The sequence below is a fragment of the Trematomus bernacchii genome, unplaced genomic scaffold (genome assembly GCF_902827165.1).
Source record: "Trematomus bernacchii unplaced genomic scaffold, fTreBer1.1, whole genome shotgun sequence".
NCBI lineage: Eukaryota > Metazoa > Chordata > Actinopteri > Perciformes > Nototheniidae > Trematomus > Trematomus bernacchii.
Window position 1 is genome coordinate 29,961,535 of NW_022987739.1, and position 19,501 is coordinate 29,981,035.

A 19,501-nucleotide genomic window follows, 5' to 3' on the forward strand; every position below is an offset into this window, starting at 1 on the left:
TAAACGGGCTCCAGGGCTGAATTATTAAAGACCGTGGTACAGTTAAGCTCCGACGTTATCGGTCTTTTTATCGGTACTGGAGACATGTAAAAAATATATGTCATATGTATTATTGCTACATAAACATTATATTGCAGTCTTAGTGTCGCCAACTCCGTTTCTAATACGCAAAAAGACTGCGAAATGCGTCTGATTATTTTTGATCTCTCTCCCCCGCCTGCTTGGTAGGGGGCGGGGCAGTTTACACACACGCAGCTGCTACATGCAACACACACACGCGGCTGCTACATGCAACACACACACACACGCGGCTGCTACATGCAACACACACAGCTGCTACATACAGCAACACACACACGGAGGAGATGGCGGAGAGAAAGCGCTCCGAGGTGTGGTTAAACTTTACCCGTCTCGATGTGGACAATGCTCGTTACCAAAAGTGCAATAAGAGTTTAGCATGTCAGGGCGGTAACACGAGCAATCTGTCTAAACATTTAGCAAAAGTGCTCCACATTCAGACGGAGAAATGCACCGGGATCGACTGTCTTTCTAGTGGCTCTGTAGCCCCATCCACGAGTAACGTTTCCACGTCAGGTGTTATGTATGCTAGCAGCAACACACGGAGTTAACTCAATTATACAAACATGGGTTAATGATTAGAGGAGTTATTTATTTTGTTAAAGTTTCAGCTATTCTGTTTACAGTTCTGTCATCACATTAATTAATATGATTTGTTAAAACGTTGTTGTTTCTTTTGTAACCAACGGGTGCAGGTTGAGAACAGACGAGAACTGAACGTCACGTCTGATAGCTCTCGTGTTGGAGTTTAATCTAGCGAACGACTAGCCCTGATCTGACCATGGAAAGGTTGAACAGGCGAGAATAGTTCGCAGGAAGCAAGTCAGAGTGTGTGTGTGACAAAACAATAAATAAAAGGTTTCCATTACCTTTGCCAAGTTGGAGATGATTTCTCTGCCTTCTACTCTGGCATAGTAGTCCTCATCAATCAGCAGAGGCTCAATCACCACCAGGATCTGGACATGAGGAGGACAGTTAGTATCAGAATCTGGTATATACAAGTTGTTTTCATTCACAAGGAATTGCTTTGGTGTATTACACTGAACACAGTAAGAGACATTCAAAAAGAGCACAAATATAAATTGGATGAGATGTGCAATTCTTTTTTTGTTGGACTATTTGTTGCCATTCTTAGGGACCCCAGACACCACAGTTAGACGACGGGGCTCGTACCCTGGCTTTCATTTGGCCAGATGTTTTTAAACAACAGCTGCATGGCACAAAGCACAGCAGCTGCACTTGTCTGGCAGGAGATGTGCAATTCTAAAAGTGTTTTTGTCAAAGAATGTGCAAAGCTTCACACTATGGTGTAAGAGGGAGTCACAAATATGTACCTAATGTTAATGCAAAGACAGAGATGGAAATAACGTTTCCCACAATATCAAGTTGCTCACACACAATGCACTAAATTAAGCACTCATCTTATCTTTGCCGAGCCTTACCTTGTGTACATATGGTCGAACCAGGTCGTCCAGTTTGTAGAGGATGCGGTCGATGACTTTGACCAGCAGATGGCGCTCCTGGTCCTCCAGAGTTGGGGACATGAGGAGCGGCAGGATCTGATTGAACAGAGGACCCGCTCCGAACTCACGAGCTTTATCTGTGATCTGACGCAGAGCAGCCTAAAGACAAGCAAGAGGAGACGATCTTTAGTCATTCAGAGACAGTAAGACAGACAGGCTTCAGTGTCATGATGTGATCCTGTCTGCTACTCCCAGCAGAGCGTGATGGCCGACACTTCGACCTCCGCTGAGAGCAGCAGCCCCTCAGAGAGGAGATTCTTTAGCAAGCAAATATTCACACTGCAGCCACGGAGAGGCTGAGCGCTGGGTGTGGATCTTGCAGTAGGTAACATTGTTTTATGATATGACGTCCTTGGTAGATTCATGACATGAGAACAGATACACAGGATTGCTATAGGAGGACATTTGGTGAGGTTTTAAAAAGGAATATTGATATAAGTAAAACAAAGAAAGCACACATTTATCTAAATGTCATTTAATGTGGAAAGAGGTTCATTGTGCGCTCTAGGATGGTAAGGGTAAACTTTTTACCGAGTGTTTGTTTTACCTGAACTAAACTCTCAGGAAACCATAATAGTTTTTCATACATACTCCCAAGATTTTATTCAGATGCTGGTTCCTAAAGTAAGAACAGAACTGGGTAAAACAGCTTTTAAATATGCTGCCCCCACTGCTTGGAATAATGTACAGAAGGAGCTGAAACTATCACATTGTATCACCTTTGGGGAATTCAGGTCCATCTTAAAGGACAGAGAACACGACTCCATTGGTAGATGAGAGTGCTCGTATGTACAAAGATTGAAGTCGTTTTAAATTTTGCCAGTTTTTAATGATTTTTAAATAGTTTCTTTTATTTTACATATTGACTGGCATGTGCAATTTTATTAGTGTTTTACAGCTGTATTTGTGTGCCTGTATTTTATCTGTTTTAACTTTGTTCATGCTGCCCTGCTTGGCCAGGTCACTCTTGGAAAAGAGATTTTAATAAATATATATATATATATATATATATATATATATATATATATATATATATATATATATATATATATATATATATATATATATATATATATAAACACACACAGCAAATATCTTAATCAATTAACTATGACATTCATAAAATCCTACTAGTTCTGGAGAACCTAGAAACACTTTCATTCTTTCCTTTAAAAAAAAGGAACCACTTGTCCCTTGAACGGGTGCTTGTCTAATTTAATTTGTATGTGTTTTTTATTTCCCGTCATATCCCTTTGCAATGAATGCATGATTAAATAGGTCTATCAGTGTAAATGCATTCACCTTTTTCCTCTCTTTCAATAGAATGTTTCAAATACACTGTTGTTGGTTTGGGATGGGGTTTTCTGCTTATTTTCTGTGGTTGACAGGTGTGTATGTGTTTAAACATTTACATTTTTTTTACAACAGCTACAAACCTTTCTCATGGGCGGTGTTCCATTTTTAATCTTCAGCAGCAGCTTCATGATCTTCCTCTCTTTCTGCTCCTCGGGGCTCAGAGTGGACTCATCGACCTCCACCTAAAACAAAACAAAACCCACAATCATCATCATCTGAACTTCAGACATCTCAGCTTATCGATTTTACAGCGCTTTGAGATAGAGATAGAGATATATATATATAGATGTTGTGCTCACCAGCAGTTTGTCAAAGTACTGGATGTCGTCAGGTTTGAGGAAGGGCAGGTTTCCTGAGGGCTGGTCGTTCATCTGTTTGGTGGTTCGGTCCTCCACCTGCATGTGGAAGCCTGTCATGCCTCCCATGGGGGTCGGTGTGGCGGATAGTTTACGAGCTGGAGTACGGATCGGCACGTAGCCAGCTGGTGGAGGCAAGACCTGGAGAGAAGGACAAACTGTCAGTACTTTGGCTACCTTTAAAAAAAAAAATGTTTTAGTCGATAAATAAATCAGATGTAACCAACGGGTGCAGGGTGAGAACAGAGAGGCAAGGAGATCCTCTCTGATAATTCTCGTGCTGGTGTTCATCTAGCGACATACTAGCCCTGACGCAGCCATGTGGGGACTGAACAGGCGAGAATGAGTCGCAGGAAGTTAGTTACAGGAGTCAATATTTCTTTTATATAGAAAATAGAAAATGCTCAAATAGTCTGTCATGTTCAACAGGGGCAAGAAGAAGCTTAAAAAAAACGTTTCTGGTCCGACCCCCTCTAGCGTACATTTTTCTTGAAAAAGGACATTTCTCCCGTTTTTCCTCCGTAAAGCTACGTGGTGTGATGTCTGGGTTTGCTTCCCCTGGCGCGAGTTTTGATCGCAGTGATGATACTTATATTTCTAGAATCAGTGGAATCTCAGCTTGCTCGCTGATATCTTGTTTGTGCAGATCCGATAAGTAATAAACTATTTATACCGTGAGTTCTGTGCTAAGTGATAGTAACAAAGTTAGTTACTAAAATAATTGCTAACAGAGCACTTATATACTAACAAAGGACTGGCTTATCTAAAGCCAGTTGAGTAGCACTTGAAATGTTTAGGCTCTATGAAACCTGATGTACTTATATGATTCTGTTTTCTTCAAGTTTGTATCTTTCTGGTCGAATGCACTTATTGTAAGTCGCTTTAGATAAAAGCGTCAGCTAAATGTAATGTAACGTTAGCTTTTACAGTTACAAGAAATAACAAGTATGAGTTCACAGGTTCTGCTCATAACCATTCATGATTTGGTTTCTAAATAATAGTGTTAGCTCATCATTACTGTTATTCCACAGATCAACACCTTTTGTTGTGATGCAATGAAGTTTTTAATTTGTTCGTATGGACCTTTAAATTATGTTTACCTTGTATCCCTCTGGGAACATGGCATCGAGCTCATCGTCTGTCAGAGGACGGTTCCTCTCGTCGATCTCACGCTCCCACCTCCACGCCTGCAGCTGCTCTGGAGTCATGCTCATCAGGTGACCTGAGGGAAACAGAAGAGGGAACTGATTTAACAACAGAGTATAAACCTTCAATCCTCACATCTACATTGTTAGTATAAATGCAATTGCGCATATCTTAACCTGTTAAGCCCTGAGCCTGTTTTCCAGGTCTCACGCTCGAAAATGACATGCCCAGAACAAATGACTATATCTTCACTTCTAAAAGGGGCAAATTAATAATCTTTGTTCTCAAAGCAATGATAAACCTGTGAGTTGGATGTAGAGAAGTCAGAATCAATATAGATGTTTTTATTTTAAAGTAAATTCAGATTGAACATAGTAAAAAAAATGTAAATGATAGTTTCCGTCCAAAAAAACATCACTTATAGTGAAAACCACCCTTGAATGATGGGATAGTAGGGCTGTACCCGAATATCCGAATATTCGTTCCTTGGAGTACTATTCGGGTTTCAATTTCGTTATTCGGATATTCGTTTTGTTTGTTTTTTCAAATTGAATTTATTGAAATCTCCAATATCAACGTAAGAGCTTGTGCCTCTTCGGGGGGTGCTGCTAACACTTAACCATAAACGTTATCGTTTACTTTCTCCGTCTTTATTTGTAGATATTACTTTTCTCCGTTAATCTCCGTCACGTTGTTTCCATAGCAACAACAACTTCCTGTCAACTGCGCTAACTCTCCTTCAAAATAAAAGCATGTCCATAAATAGGAAGCCAAGCCAAATTACACTTAAGACATATACAACTGCAACGAAAGTAACAAACACAATGCGATATCCTTTTCAATTTCAAAGAACACAAATTGAGTTGCATTAACAAATAACTATAAAACAACAATACTGTAGAATAACAAAATGAATGCCGTGAATACACCGAAATACACGCATTGAAGCGATTCGCTGCCGATTACTACGCCGCCGATTTTGATGATTGACATCTCTTTTTAACCGTTAGAGCCAATAGAATCGAGGGGGAAGTTCCTAAAATCCATCTAAACATTACCCATTGGTGAATAGAGTGATGCGTAGCCAGAATGCCCAAAACCGGAAGCTGTCATACAGTCTCGTAGCTATCATAATAGCTATATATGAAATCTCTGTTTTTGACATAAATATGAAGATGGATTATCAGTAATCATTTCAAAGGGACACAGACACATTGGATTAGTCTATGGATTAACCTTCAGCCACGATTTTATCGTTTTAATGCCATTGAACACAACTTTTGATTAGAACAACAGCTAAGGTAAGACATTCCTCCCGTTTTTTCCTCCGTAAAGCTACGTGGTGTGATGTCTGGGTTTGCTTCCCCTGGCGCGAGTTTGATATCTTGTTTGTGCAGATCCGATAAGTAATAAACTATTTCTACCGTGAGTTCTGTGCTAAGTGTGTTAGCATTTTTTCGCTCAGGGCTCATTTAGACGCTTCTTGTGAAACTTGTGTTTTGATTCGGTAAAAATGGTTTGTATCGTCAAGTTAGCGGAGTTTCTTCCCGTTAAGTGGGTATGACACATTAATAGGTTGTTAAATGTTAAGAAGCCCTGAGACACAGTTTTGTGAAAAAAAACAGGTTAACTTGTGATGTGTCATTTTGTAAAGCACTTTGAGCTGCATGTGTTGTATGAAAAGTGCTATATAAATAACGTTTTATTATTATCTCCAGTACGCTCCTGGTGTAAGATGCCCAGAGATATAAAACAAGAACAAACATTAATGCGTATTTACCTGGTGATGGGGTAGCCATGTTCATAGCTGGCGTTCCGATGGGGGTTTTTCCCGGGGTGAATGTTGGTGTTGAGGATCCCATCTGACTGGCGGGGGTTTCGTCCCAGCGAGACTTCCTCTTACTGGCCCCTGGTGTCGGAGTCTCTTCCACCGACTCGTCTCCTCTGTCTGTGCGCGGGGTCTCAGCCCAGCCGCTCCCGTGTCCCGGGGTCTCCCTCTCTGTCTTTGGGGTTTCGTCCCAGCGGTTCTTTCGTACGCTTCCCGTGGCTCCTCCATGTCCGGGTGTGGCGTGGCCCGGTGTGTCGCCCCTGCCTGGGGTGGCAGCACCTGCGGGGGTGTGGCTGGGAGTGGGGTCCCACATGCGGTTACTGGGAGTCGCCCCGGGGGTCTCGCTGCCTTTGGGGCGGCCGGGGGTTTCATCCCATCGGCTGTTTGAAGGTGTGTGTGCAGGGGTGTGTCCTGGTGTGTGTCCTGGAGTCTAAAAAATACAAAGACAATATGGGATTTGCAAAGTGAGTTAGACCAAGGCTGTGCCTTTGCAAAACTTCATGTTTTTTTTTATCTAACAAAGTCTTCCGTTTTATTCAATTTTTGCCTGCGTTTAGCCTTAAAGTGCACCTATCATGCTATTTTTAGGCAATAGCATAGGTCTCGGATATATAAAAAACATGTCTATGAAGTGTTTTGCTCAAAATACCAAACAGATCACCCATTCTAGCCATGCCTCATATCCCTCTGTTTCACTTCCTGTTTCAAAAGTGCTGATTTGGGGTATAAATATCCCCGGGCGCCGTACATAATGGCAGCCCACTGCTCCTAACACTAGGATGGGTCAAATGCAGAGAATCCGTTTCGTTACATAGTACCTGTACTATGTGATGACAATAAGTTGAATCTTCAATAAAGCTTTTTTTTTTTTTAAAGGAGGGGGCTGAGCTCATGCGGGACCCGGCAGCTACCGTCTAAACTAAATACTGCCGTGATGAAACGCCATATCATGGATTATCAAGGATTATTTCTGAAACAGTATGGAGCTCAAAGGCTTTCTCTCTTGCCGGTTATACCACAAGGCGAGTTCCTTTTTATTTCCTGCTTCTTCACACACATGCTCTCCAGTACTGGTTAGCTCTGAGTGTTAGCGATGCTAATGTAAACACCGACCATATTACGTCCAAAACAGTCAGGCATTATTTCTGATTACAACATTTCTGATAGGGCCGTGGGTCCACATTTCAGATATTACGTCATATCGGACGCAAATCTGGATCAGCTCCGTTGTAGCCCCGTTTTTAGAGATTTGGGTACGGAGGAAAAGAGACGCTGCGTATTTTCTGACGCTGCGTGAGTTCCCTGACACACCGGGGACACATATTTATGTATAAAAGACATAAAAAAGTGCATTTTGCATGATAGGTCCCCTTTAAAATAACATACATTTTAAAATATGTTGAGGGTTAGCTATATCCCTCAATATAAAATATGCCAAAATACAGTTTGCTGTCTTACTTGCAGCACATAAACAGGGAGGTTTAGCAGCAATATAACAGGACCATAAATTACATTTTATAACCACAATATCACAAGTCTATTCTTACACCATTTTAAAAACCACTTGCCTTTATGTCTGGGTTCGTACCAAGTACTTAAAAGAGGAATCAACCAAAAATAGGCATACCCACAGTAAGGAGACTAACTTATTCATCAAGCAGTAAGAGTCTGAAACATGAAGGACTTACCTCAGCAGAGTTGTCTGCCTGGTCCCAACTGGACACTTTTTTGGGTGTAGTATTTGTGGGGGTTTGGTCAGCTGTCTGGTCCCAACGACGTTTACGTTTAGCGGCGGCGGCAGCTTGTGAGGCAGCGGACCCGTTGACAACTTTCAGCTCCCCAGCTTTGGCCTTCTCTACCATCTGCTGACGAATCTCTCTCTGCAAGCAAAAAATTCAAAAAGCAAAAATGTTTAACGTTCCCCCATTATACTGTTTTTCATCAATATATCACAGGTCTCAGATATATAAAAGGCCTCTCTCCCCCATCCCTCCCCTCTCAAAACATTGTTATGACATCATAAGGTGTCCAAAATCTGATCAGCTCATTTTCAGACAGGTTTTTATATATATGGATCAGGACAAAAAGAGAGACAATCTTTGTTCCTGAAACTTTCAGAATCTTTCCACAGAGGGGACACATGTTGATGTAGAAGAGACATGAACAAGTGGATTTTGTATAATAGGTGACCTTTAACGAAGTAGTCAAAGAAAACTAGGTAGCCGCTCACCTCTTCTTTGGAGAGGTTCTGCTCCAACATGACGTCCACATACGACCTGACTTGCAGCTTGGGGTCCGGCGTTTTGCCCCCTGCGCGAAAGAGCACGAACAAGAACATAGGACACTCATTAGTACACGCTCTCGGGACCCGAGTGATTACAAAACACAGCAAGCACAAACACAGCCAGCTAACCTTGACTCTCTTTACCAACAGATTAACTTACGTTCCTGTTCTTAGTAAGAGCTGATTCACAAAACATTCCTACATACAAATATACACAATTGTCTTTCTTCTTACATACAGTCATAGCATTCTATTGAAAAACAAGCAGATACATAGAGAGAGAAGAGCTGAGGTTGTGGTGTGATCTTTTAAGTGGATTCAGACGTTATAGCCATCACTGATGCAGGGGTCCTGGGCTGTGCTCTTCAGAATACGTACACTTTCAATGCCAAGGGTCCTTCTGCAGTCAGACTTCAACCGGCAGAATAGAAGCCTAGAAAATTTCTCTTTACCATTAGTAACACTTTGGAAAAGGGTTTGAACTCACTCACACACAACAGTATACCACCTGTGTTGCATTGATTTATGGCACTCAAAAAAAACAACGTATCTTCTTGGGGGCATAACCACAAAATAAATAAAAAAGCTGCATCTAGTGGGCCAGGTCCAGAATGTCTATACTAGCATATCAAAATGAAGTCAAGATGCCGAGGCTACATCTAGGAATAACATTACGACAAAATATGAGAATCTACTCTGACATTCAAATGTAAAAATGAAGCATTGTACATCTAAATCTTGACTTGCTTTTCAGGACTAGAGTTAGCGCTGTGCGATTATGGCAAAAATCATAATCACGATCATTTGTCAATAATTGATATCACGATTATCAAAAATTATTACTTTGAAAACATCCAAAAAAACGTGAACAGTATGTTTTTAACAGTTGATTAACTTTAAGTATAATTCAACTGAAAAACCAAAAATAAATAAAAAATAACTACATTTTTTTTTTAAATAAAAATAATTGTTTTATTTTGATTACGTTGTTTGCGTAATCGTTGAAAAAGCCAAAATCGAGATTAATATACGATTAATTGCACAGCCCTAACTAGAGTACCTCATAAAATAAGGATAAAATCTGTAGGTAAATAGTTGGGCACTACTTTTCCATCATGAATGCATGGGAAATTATACATTTGTAGAAAAATGATAAGCCAAATAAAAAAAACTAAGTGGCTCTTGGGGGTTGAGGTTTGTTGAAGCATCTGATTCTCCCCCAAACAAGTAGCCAGAGGACCCTGACCAAACTGACAAGTGCACATTTCTCTGTGATCCCCATAACCTACACAGGAGGAGTTGCTGCACCCTTAACAGAGTGCAGTACAGGACTGGCATAGCAGTACTGCTGTAGGAGAGAAATTAAGGACAGTTAGTATGGGCCTGTGGTATTGTGGTATACAATTTTTCTTGATAACATATTTCTATTTTACAGAGAGTAAAATAAAAATATATTTACACAACAACTTTGTACAAAGAGCTATGTCTACATGCAGGCTTCAGATAAGACCTACTGAGACTGAACCTGAAGCACTCAGGGCATTTTATATAGTCAATGTGAAGATGCAATAAAAATGGGAAGGAATATAAACTAGCTCCCTGATTGTTGAATTGTTTACACATTAAACTCTACATTGCCTTCTTCAGGTGCAAACTAACTTATCTATCAAATGGTTTAATGAATGACAAAATAGATTAACTAAACCCCTTTCCTCAAATGAATAAGAGAAACAGGCCACGTTTAATCTGTTAAACAAATGTCCCGTGCTAAGACCTTGCATATCTATCAAGTTTCTCAAGCCCAAGAGGTGGTTCAGTTACCACAAGTCTCTTAAATTACAACCGAGACAACAATTATTATTTAACCCTGATATAATTCTAATGATCTGAACATGACTGCGCTTAAGTGACCACGCGTGTTTCTCTCCACTGCCTGACTTGGGATCTAAAATGATCTACGAGCGAGCTGGTTGTTGTTCTTCATCAGTTACTGAGCTCTGCATAGCAGTTGGTAAATTACACCGTAGATAACACTCAAACATAATATTTTATTCTCAAATGCTTCGACAAGTGGACACTTCACCGATCCTAATTTAGGCTGATGCTCACATGGGATTGTTAACCCTTCGACTCACACACAACCTATCTGCGACCCACGTTTTGTTAGGTGCAAAACCCCCTTTTGAATATTTAACACCTAACCACCTTTCCACTGAAAAGCATGGCAACCCTTCACTGTCTTTTACTGGACGCAACAATTTCAATTTGCACATTAAGAGCCCATACTGACATTTGCTGCAAAGTTGATACAAATGCAGATCCTAAATATATTAGGAAAAAAACAAACAAACGACACAAAATGTTCTCTGAACCACAGAGGATTGACCACGGGGAAGGAATGAAGTCTGGGAAGCAAGCTGTTGCATTGTGGTCGAAGGGTTAAAACAGTAAAACTATGGGTGCGAAACCATTGGTAGTCATGGGGGTCACAAAAAAGTGAACCATGAAAAGGGGGAGAAAATGGGGAAGGTGTAATGAAGTCAAAAAGTAGATGAATTTACCATCTGCAAAAGGATCGAGACGCTCGGGGGAGATGATCATCATTCTGCGCCGGCCTTTGTATTCATCTTCCCGGTCTGCGATCTTCGCCGGACGATGCTCTGCAAATGGGTCATACTGCAAAACAAAGATAAGGGAAGAGAGTGTCAGTGTATGTCTGAACCAAAAAGGTAGAAAGGAACACATTTCAGGGTTCATACACTTTTTCACCAATGACTTCTCCATGACCTAGGGCTGTTCGATTATGGCAAAAATCATAATCACGATTATTTGGGTCAATAATTGATATCACGATTATTAAAAACGATTATCCTTTTACTTTGAAAACATCCATTTATTGAAAAAAAATGTTGAAAATTATGTTTTTAACAGTTGATTACCCTGAACTTTAAGTATAATTCAACTGAAAAACAAAAAAATGTTTTAATTAAAAATAATCGTTTTTATTGCGATTACATTGTTTCCGTAATCGTTGCAAGCCAAAATCGTAATCGAGATTAAAATTAATTGCACAGCCCTACCATGACCTTTACCTAATTTTCCATGACCAAAAACATTACTCTCTCAGCGGTACCACTGAAAATGGTTTATTTTAACATGGAACAGGAAAATAAGGTCTGCATATGAAACATGTTGTGTCTATTTAAAACAAATCCAATAGTAGGCTTACTAGCTTCTACACGCTGAAGCAACTAAAATCTCTCACCAGCAAAATACCTCGACAGTTAAATGCCATTTTACGTTTCATCACTATACACAGGGTTCTTACACCTTTTCCAAAGTCAAATTCAAGCACTTTAAGCATTTTCAAGCTTTTCAAGCATCTTACAGCTGTTGTAAATTACATATTTATATACACATACTTATACTCAAATGATTATTTCCCTACCTCACATTAAATCAGATGTTCTTTATGCTATAAACAACCAAATGTGTGTTTCATAATAGCATTCTACATGAGGATGAAAAATTAAAAATGTTAGAAAAGAAAACTAAGTTTAATATTTCAAAATGAGTGACCCATCTGTACGTAGACTGGGCATCCCATATAACCTGGCTGAGCCAATATAAAACAATCAGCCAAATAACTTTTCAATATATTATTGATTACTATTTTTGAGGTACTTTTAGGTTGGCAGTAAACACAAGTCAGAGGTAAATGGTGTACTTCTACTCCACTACATGTATTTAATACCTTTAGTTACTTTACAGATGTGGATGAATGATGTGAAATATAATCAAGTGTTAAATCAGACTTTAGTTCCACCTGGAGTAAATTCACAAGCTACTCTGTAGTATACAAAGCCATTCAAACTAGCTGCAACTTTACCAGCTTTGATAACACTTTCATGATCAATCATTATAAAACATATCATATACAATTATTAGGGATGCTCCGATCGCCAATTTTGGAGCCGATCGCCGGAATCAGTATCGGCCGATACCGCTCTCTTTCCCTCTCTCTCTCTCCTGACAGCCCGTCAGTATCTCCTGCAGCTCACTGATCCAGTAATGAGCGACCCGACAGTGAAGAATAAATATATTTATAACTAGTTTAGCTTGTTCCAGAGGTAGATAAAATAGCTAAGTGTGTTAGGTCTAACTCTTAATGTGTGTTCTGCTTCGCTCACCGGTCCGTCACAGCGGGTGGAGCTGCAGGATTTCTGCTTCACACACACGTTGCATACCGCTATTTTATTGTCATTTTCGGACACTTAAAATACTGCCAGACTAGTGAAGCCATTTTGGCGAGCTTGTTTTGCCGCGCACAGAGAAAAGTGTCATGTATTTTACATGCAACGTTAGCCTAATCTAAAATGCTCTACTATGGCGTACCTTTCGTGTGGTGTGTGGCGTCAGCGCAGACTCTCGCATCGTTATTGTTGCACACTTTGCAGGAGGCTACTCTTGGGCTTCGCTTGACCCTCGTCTTAGCCATGGCTTAGCCATGGCTTGTATTTGTCTTCTGCTAGCCAACGCTCGTTGAAACGGCAACCTCCTGGCATACTGTCATCTATCACTCTCATCAGAATGCCCAGGTCACACACGTAACAAATACACTTGCCGGTCACGCGCATTGCGCGGGAAGGCCGGAGCGGAGCTGTTTTATGTAAAAGCGAAGCAATTAACTTTTCCAGGTTCCAGGTTTTTAATGACCGCAAGAACCCTAACATTTAAAAAGTGAAACTGCACAAATTCTGCTTTTTTCTAGGATATAATAAATCCCACGTTGACACCACACAAAACGTATTTGATAACAAGAAGACAGGGATGAAAATGAATATTTAAGAACACATACTTGCTCGTCTGACTGAGGAATGGCATTGAGTATCGCCACCGGCGCGTGGTACCCTGGCTTCTTTTGTCCCAACAAGCTTGTTGATGAATCCTCTTCATCGTCCTGAGGAAAGACAAAGAAACAAGAGTCTAGTCAAATCTCACCAAAAAGGCAAGACTCTCCTAGCTCATATACAATAGGCAAAGCGGGGGGGGGGGGGCAGTCAAGCTCCCAAAACACTGTGGAATTGAAGAGGAACAGTAAAAAGTCAAGTTGAATGCAGAACGTTTACTTGTAGTTACAATTTTCAGTGTTAGGTAGGGATGGGTATCGTTAGGATTTTATAATAATAATAATAATAATTTGGTGCTCAAAATTATAGACATGATTACAAGATGTGAAGATTAAACAACAGTCGTTTTATTGTAATTTATTATTTAATGTAACTTTTTCAATGTCATACCAAGCAGGGTATGAATGTGTTTGACAGTGTGTCTCTGGAAGGGGGGCGGTAATTAGGGGCAGTTCATAAATCCATGTAAACATGACCATTATTCAATTAAAACGAGACGATGCGTGCGCACCTCCTAAACCGGAGGTAATGATGGATTATCAGTAATCATTTTAAAGTTACACAGAGACATTGGATTAACCGTTGTCATGATAAAATGACGTAGAAAAGATCGCTTTTGCCAGTTATGTGCTAAAGTAGCCGTTAGCCCCGTTATGCTAAGTGTTGATTTAGACTCTTGGTGTTGGACTTCTGTTCCGTGTAGTTAAATGGTTAATATCATCTCTTGACTGAGTTTCTTCCCGTTAAGTGGGTATGCATCATTAATAGGTTGTTAAATGTTAAGAAGCCTTGAGACGCTGTTTCTAGCAAGATGTCCCCTGCTATGGTCTGCCCCCGTCGGGAGTCTCACAATAATAAGAGCGCTGTTAGGAGAGATGACGAGTGGCATTCACAGTGGCCAATCAGAGTGGTAATCAAACCGGATACGTCACACGGGATGAGGGTTCTCAACCAACCAGAATTGTTTAAACTAAGGAAGTAGCGTAATTCAAATACCGATAGCAGCACCGTTTGTCCAGCGGCTTAACGGTATACAAATACCGTCCAATCAGGTACCGGTACTGACTTAGTACCGGTTCTCGATACCCATCCCTAGTGTTAGGTAACAAAAGATATTTTTTACACTGGCTCTGGGTATGAAAATACTTACATCCTCCTCTTCATTGGCAGCAATGGAAGTGACATATCCAGCAAAGCGACTGTCGCTGCCTCCATAAATCTCCGGGTCAAAAAAGCCAGTGGAGTCGAGGCCCACTCCTTGGTCGCCTTCCTCCAGGAGATTGGCCTTCATCCCCTGGATCTCGAGGATCTGGGCCTCGATGTCTACGTGGAAATAAATAAGAAAAGAGAGTGAGAAATTGACAAATTCCCAATCTACAGTACAAATGTATCTTAGTTTTAGATCAATAAGATGTTCCTGGTGGCTTAAATAAGCATTTGAATGCAGGACTTTTACATATAACAGTGTTGTATAAGTACTTAAGTAACATGCAGAGTTGGAAAAGTAAGATCTTGTACAAGTACCTCAACTTTTTACTTAAGTACAGTTACTTTACATCACTGCTTTTAACGTAACTCAAATAACTTTAATGTACTTAAGTAAACATTTTAAGTACTTTTGTTTTGTTTATGCCTATTTCTACTTCACAACATGTATTTGTTAGTTGTAGTTACTTTATACATTTCAATAAATAATAGCAACATAAAGGATTTATTGTTATAGATTAAGATAAAATTCAACAGCAAGCAGATGCGGTACATATCTTAATCAAATTAACCAACCGTACAATGATAGCGGCTATAAGACTGCACTGATACACTGTAGTTTGAGAGAGAGATATATATATATATATATATATATATATATATATATATATATATATAGTACTAATTTTTTGTAAATAATTGTCTTTATTCGTTTTTAATGCTAACAAGTTTTAAATACTTACTTTTATTATAGCTATACGTTTGACCTACTTTTACAACACATTTCTTTCGATTGTTTACGTTTGCACTATTCTACACAAAAGCAAATTCCTTGTATGTGCAAACTTACTTTGCAATGTGCGAATAAACTTGATTCTGATTCTACTGGATGCAGGCCTTATGTGTAGCGTGTTGTGTTGTTAAATGAAGCTAATGCTAACTGCGCTATTATTTGTATTTAACATTAAACAACAATATATATAGCAATTAGCTGGATGTACCGTTTGAGTAAAACATGTGTTAATTTACTGATGCAATTTTGCCGGTAAGTCTGGTGGGAAAGTTGACTGAATATCTCAAATAAAGTGTTAAATCTTGCAAGTTGTCGGTTGCTAAAAAGAAGCTAACATGCTAACTAGCAACCAGCGCCATTATCTAAACCGTCCGCGTTGCGTTGCAAACAGGCCTAGTTTTCATCGCGTTTGAACACAATTAAGACACCTAAATGTGCTACAGACACGGCAACAGTCGTGAGATAACTTCTTACAACATAATATATTGAGAAGCAATGTTAAAAAGAAGCGTGTTATTGATTTTTTTGGAAGTAATTTACCTTCGTGGGTTTTGGCGATCTTCGCCATTTTGGTGGTGGATGGAGTCTGACACCGGAAGTGTGCTCTTCAAGAGTTCCGGCTCCTTCTAGCTGATCTCAGATCCGTTTAGGAATGTTTTTATTTATTTTGTATTTAAAGCTTATGAAATATAATAAATCAGCCGATGAATTAAACATATCTCAAATAAAGTATTGGTACCAAACTGTGTGAATAATAATACATACTGACAACGTCAGTACATTTCCCCTCTGTGGGACTAATAAAGGTATTCTGATGTGTTTTCTTTAAAATGCCTCACAGGTTACATCTTTATATATTTGTATAGTATACAGTCTATGCTTACAGCCAACTAATCATATTTTGCAGAAATTAAGTAAAACATTAAGTTGTAACATTTGCTGAGAGCTGAGAGAATTGCTGGTACATGTATTTTGGTCTTTTGCATACATAGCTACTAACTTAAAACGTGTGGAGTAAATAGAATAAGATAAGATAAGAAGTACTTTATTGATCCCAATTTGAGAAATGTTTGTGTTGCAGCCGCATAACAATTAAAAGACAAATTAACAATAACAAGATATAAAGCAAGGTATTATATATACATAAGTATGTGACGGAATATATCTCACTTTACATTACAACATTATTTAAAACTTGTTTTGATTAACTTAATATGACATTCATCTCTATTTGCATTTCTATTTGATTAGTTACTTTACAAATCCTCAAAAAAGTTTGGCGTCATTTTATTCCTATCATTTAAACCTTGTTTTTAGGGTTTTTCTCTACGTCACACCAAGAGCCCAAATAAAGGGAAAAGAAAACATAGGAAGAAAAGAAAAATGTAAATACAATGATCCACTGTGCAACTGTATTTATTTCCCAATAAAATTGCACGCTAATGCAATACTGAAATGTGTGGCTAAAGACTTAATATGGTATGATACCAAAATGACCGTATTCTTATTATACATCCATGAGACTGCGTGATACACCGAGAGAAGAAGAACAGACTGCGTGATATAAACAAACAACAAATAGCGTGTGCGTTCCATTTTCACTCTACAACGAGAAGCTCATGGGGCTTTCCCGAAACTGTGTCGAGAGCTGGAGTTAAATGAAATCTCAGATTTTCCTTCTTAATAGTTTGTTTGGGTCCCTCACTTCCGTTTCGCTTCTCATGCACTGATTCGCTAAGCTGAACAGCCAATCAGAGTGATTTCTTTGGCCGAAGGCCCCCCGATTCAACATGTCGAATCTGCGGCGGAAGGTGTCGGCACGGCTGAAAAGACACGACGGTGCAGTACACACCAATCTGAGTAGGGCGACACGACGCTCATCGACGGCCCGACATCTATCGACATCCATCGACGCCGATAATCGGCTCAGTGTGTAAGAGGCTTAAAGGCCCTGACACACCAATCTGACAACAAAGAACTGACACAGACCGACCCCGACTGTCGCGTCGCCTCGCATCTCTGCGGATTGGCGGTGTGTCGCACTGGAACACACCGCAAAGACTTCAGCCGACGGCCAAGAAGCACGTACGAACTGCACATGCGTGAGTGGCAATAACTCTCCTTACCAGCAGGCGGCGGTAGTGTGTATTCGTCATTCAAAAGAGGCAACAACCGGAAGACAGACTGCGTGATACACCGAGAGAAGAAGAACAGACTGCGTGATATAAACAAACAACAAATAGCGTGTGCGTTCCATTTTCACTCTACAACGAGAAGCTCATGGGGCTTTCCCCAACCTGTGTCGAGAGCTGGAGTTAAATGAAATCTCAGATTTGCCTTCTTAATAATTTGTTTGGGTCCCTCCCTTCCGTTTAGCTTCTCATGCACTGATTCGCTAGCTGAACAGCCAATCAGAATGATTTCTTTCGCCGACTGCCTTTGGCCGACAGCCTACCGATTCAACATGTTGAATCGGCAGGTTTTCGGCCGAAAAGGCGTCGGGTCGGCTGAAGAGACCGACGGTGCGGGACACACCAATCCGATTAGGGCGTGTCGACGGTCATCGTCGGCCTGACGCCCACCAACGCCGATAATCGGGTTGGCGTGTCAGGGCCTTAGCTGAATGCGGCGATTACCATTTTGTTCAGCAAAACGCCTCACAAACGTATTAAGATCTAAAGCTTTAGTGCGTTTTGATTCAAGGCTGAGTACAGCCAAACTTGACAGTCTCTTCTCTGTCATTGTAGACCGCAAATACCTCATTCCTTCCGTCTACTTGGGTCCGAATGCTTCTCGTTTTGCGCCGTCCCGTTCAAATGAAATTGCCGCCAATCATATTTCCACGATCGCGCCAGGGCCGGGGGAGGGGTTACAAGACTCGCGTCTTGTGCTGCATCAACACGTTCTCACTCCCAACCCGCCACATGTTGACGGACGGTCAGGGCCCCTCCCCGTCACTCCATTACGGACAGGGTACCCCTTGAGAGTCAGTTTTCAACGGGCAGGGCGTCCCATAGACCTTCATAGACCTCCCATAGCGTTGATAATAGACGCCATGAGAACGCTCCCCGACGGTCGGTTGTTATTGTCAATATTAATATAATAATTATTTATTTTGTAATAGTCACACTCGATTTCGCCGATTTTCTTGTTGCCCCAGCTGGTTGACACCTCTTTTAGCAGAAACAAAGGCTACATTAATGTATTAAATCGATGTTAATCCATGTGTGTGGTTGTGGAATTAATGGACGTGCCGTTATGCGATTGCGTTGCCAGGCAACGCAATTTACAAACTCTTCAACTACAACCCTAATTATATTTTAAAACATTTTAGAAGGCCTCACGAAATACTTTAATGTAAATTAAAATGTAAGTGTGAAGGGATGTGTGTAATGTGGTGATTGACATTATTCACCCACGGATCTATGGGTTGGGGGTATTGTTCCGCACGGACATTTTAGTTAACCGGACTTCCTGTTGATGTGAAATCCGAAAACATTTAAAAAAAAATAATAATACTTTATTCCGAGTTTGCTTGCTTTTCTCTTTGGAGGTCATCACATAACGGCATTGTAATATGTTCGGCTGCTAGGACCCGTTCAAATCCAGTTTTGGACAGTCTGTCGTGGTTCCATCCCATTTCAAAGTGCTGTTTGACGCTCGGCGTAACCCTCGGCGCACACTCAATCATCCAATCACAGAGCTTGAGGACTATCACGGGGTTTGTCAAGCGAAGCGGAGAGAATACTTACTTCCGCGTGTAAAATTCTCTAAAGCAACTACTATGAGCTGCTCCGACCCTCGGTCCTGACGGACTCCAACTTGTGTTTATTAATCAAACAAATAAATACACACAAGGATAATTATGTGTTATTGTTGAGTAAATAACAGTGTGTGGTTTAGAGAAGAATACAAAATTAGAAGGAAAAAACGATGAAACAATACAGATTTCAGTATTCTGAGCCCCTACTCTCCCCCTAACTGACGGCAACAAAAGTCCTACATTATTCAATTAAAATAA

General features: G+C 40.3%; 1 protein-coding gene across 5 annotated transcripts in view; it reads right to left on the reverse strand.

Moving 5' to 3' along the window:
• The window catches only part of sf3b1 (splicing factor 3b, subunit 1), a 33,046-nt gene extending 16,946 nt beyond the window's left edge, over positions 1-16,100 (reverse strand). Inside the window, exons 1-12 of one of the 5 annotated variants that reach the window (XM_034146478.1) lie at positions 16,021-16,048; positions 14,632-14,804; positions 13,430-13,531; positions 11,133-11,247; positions 8,518-8,597; positions 7,976-8,167; positions 6,240-6,717; positions 4,414-4,535; positions 3,257-3,454; positions 3,038-3,139; positions 1,521-1,700; positions 948-1,034 (exon numbers count right to left, since the gene is read on the reverse strand). In XM_034146478.1, the coding sequence (XP_034002369.1) occupies positions 948-1,034; positions 1,521-1,700; positions 3,038-3,139; positions 3,257-3,454; positions 4,414-4,535; positions 6,240-6,717; positions 7,976-8,167; positions 8,518-8,597; positions 11,133-11,247; positions 13,430-13,531; positions 14,632-14,804; positions 16,021-16,048 (1,857 nt within the window). Of the gene's footprint in view, positions 1-947; positions 1,035-1,520; positions 1,701-3,037; positions 3,140-3,256; positions 3,455-4,413; positions 4,536-6,239; positions 6,718-7,975; positions 8,168-8,517; positions 8,598-8,636; positions 9,418-9,526; positions 9,920-11,132; positions 11,248-13,429; positions 13,532-14,631; positions 14,805-16,020 lie in introns of those variants that run through there. The other 4 variants (XM_034146479.1, XM_034146482.1, XM_034146481.1 and 1 more) reach the window with 4 other exon arrangements.
• Between the last annotated feature and the right edge of the window lie 3,401 nt (positions 16,101-19,501).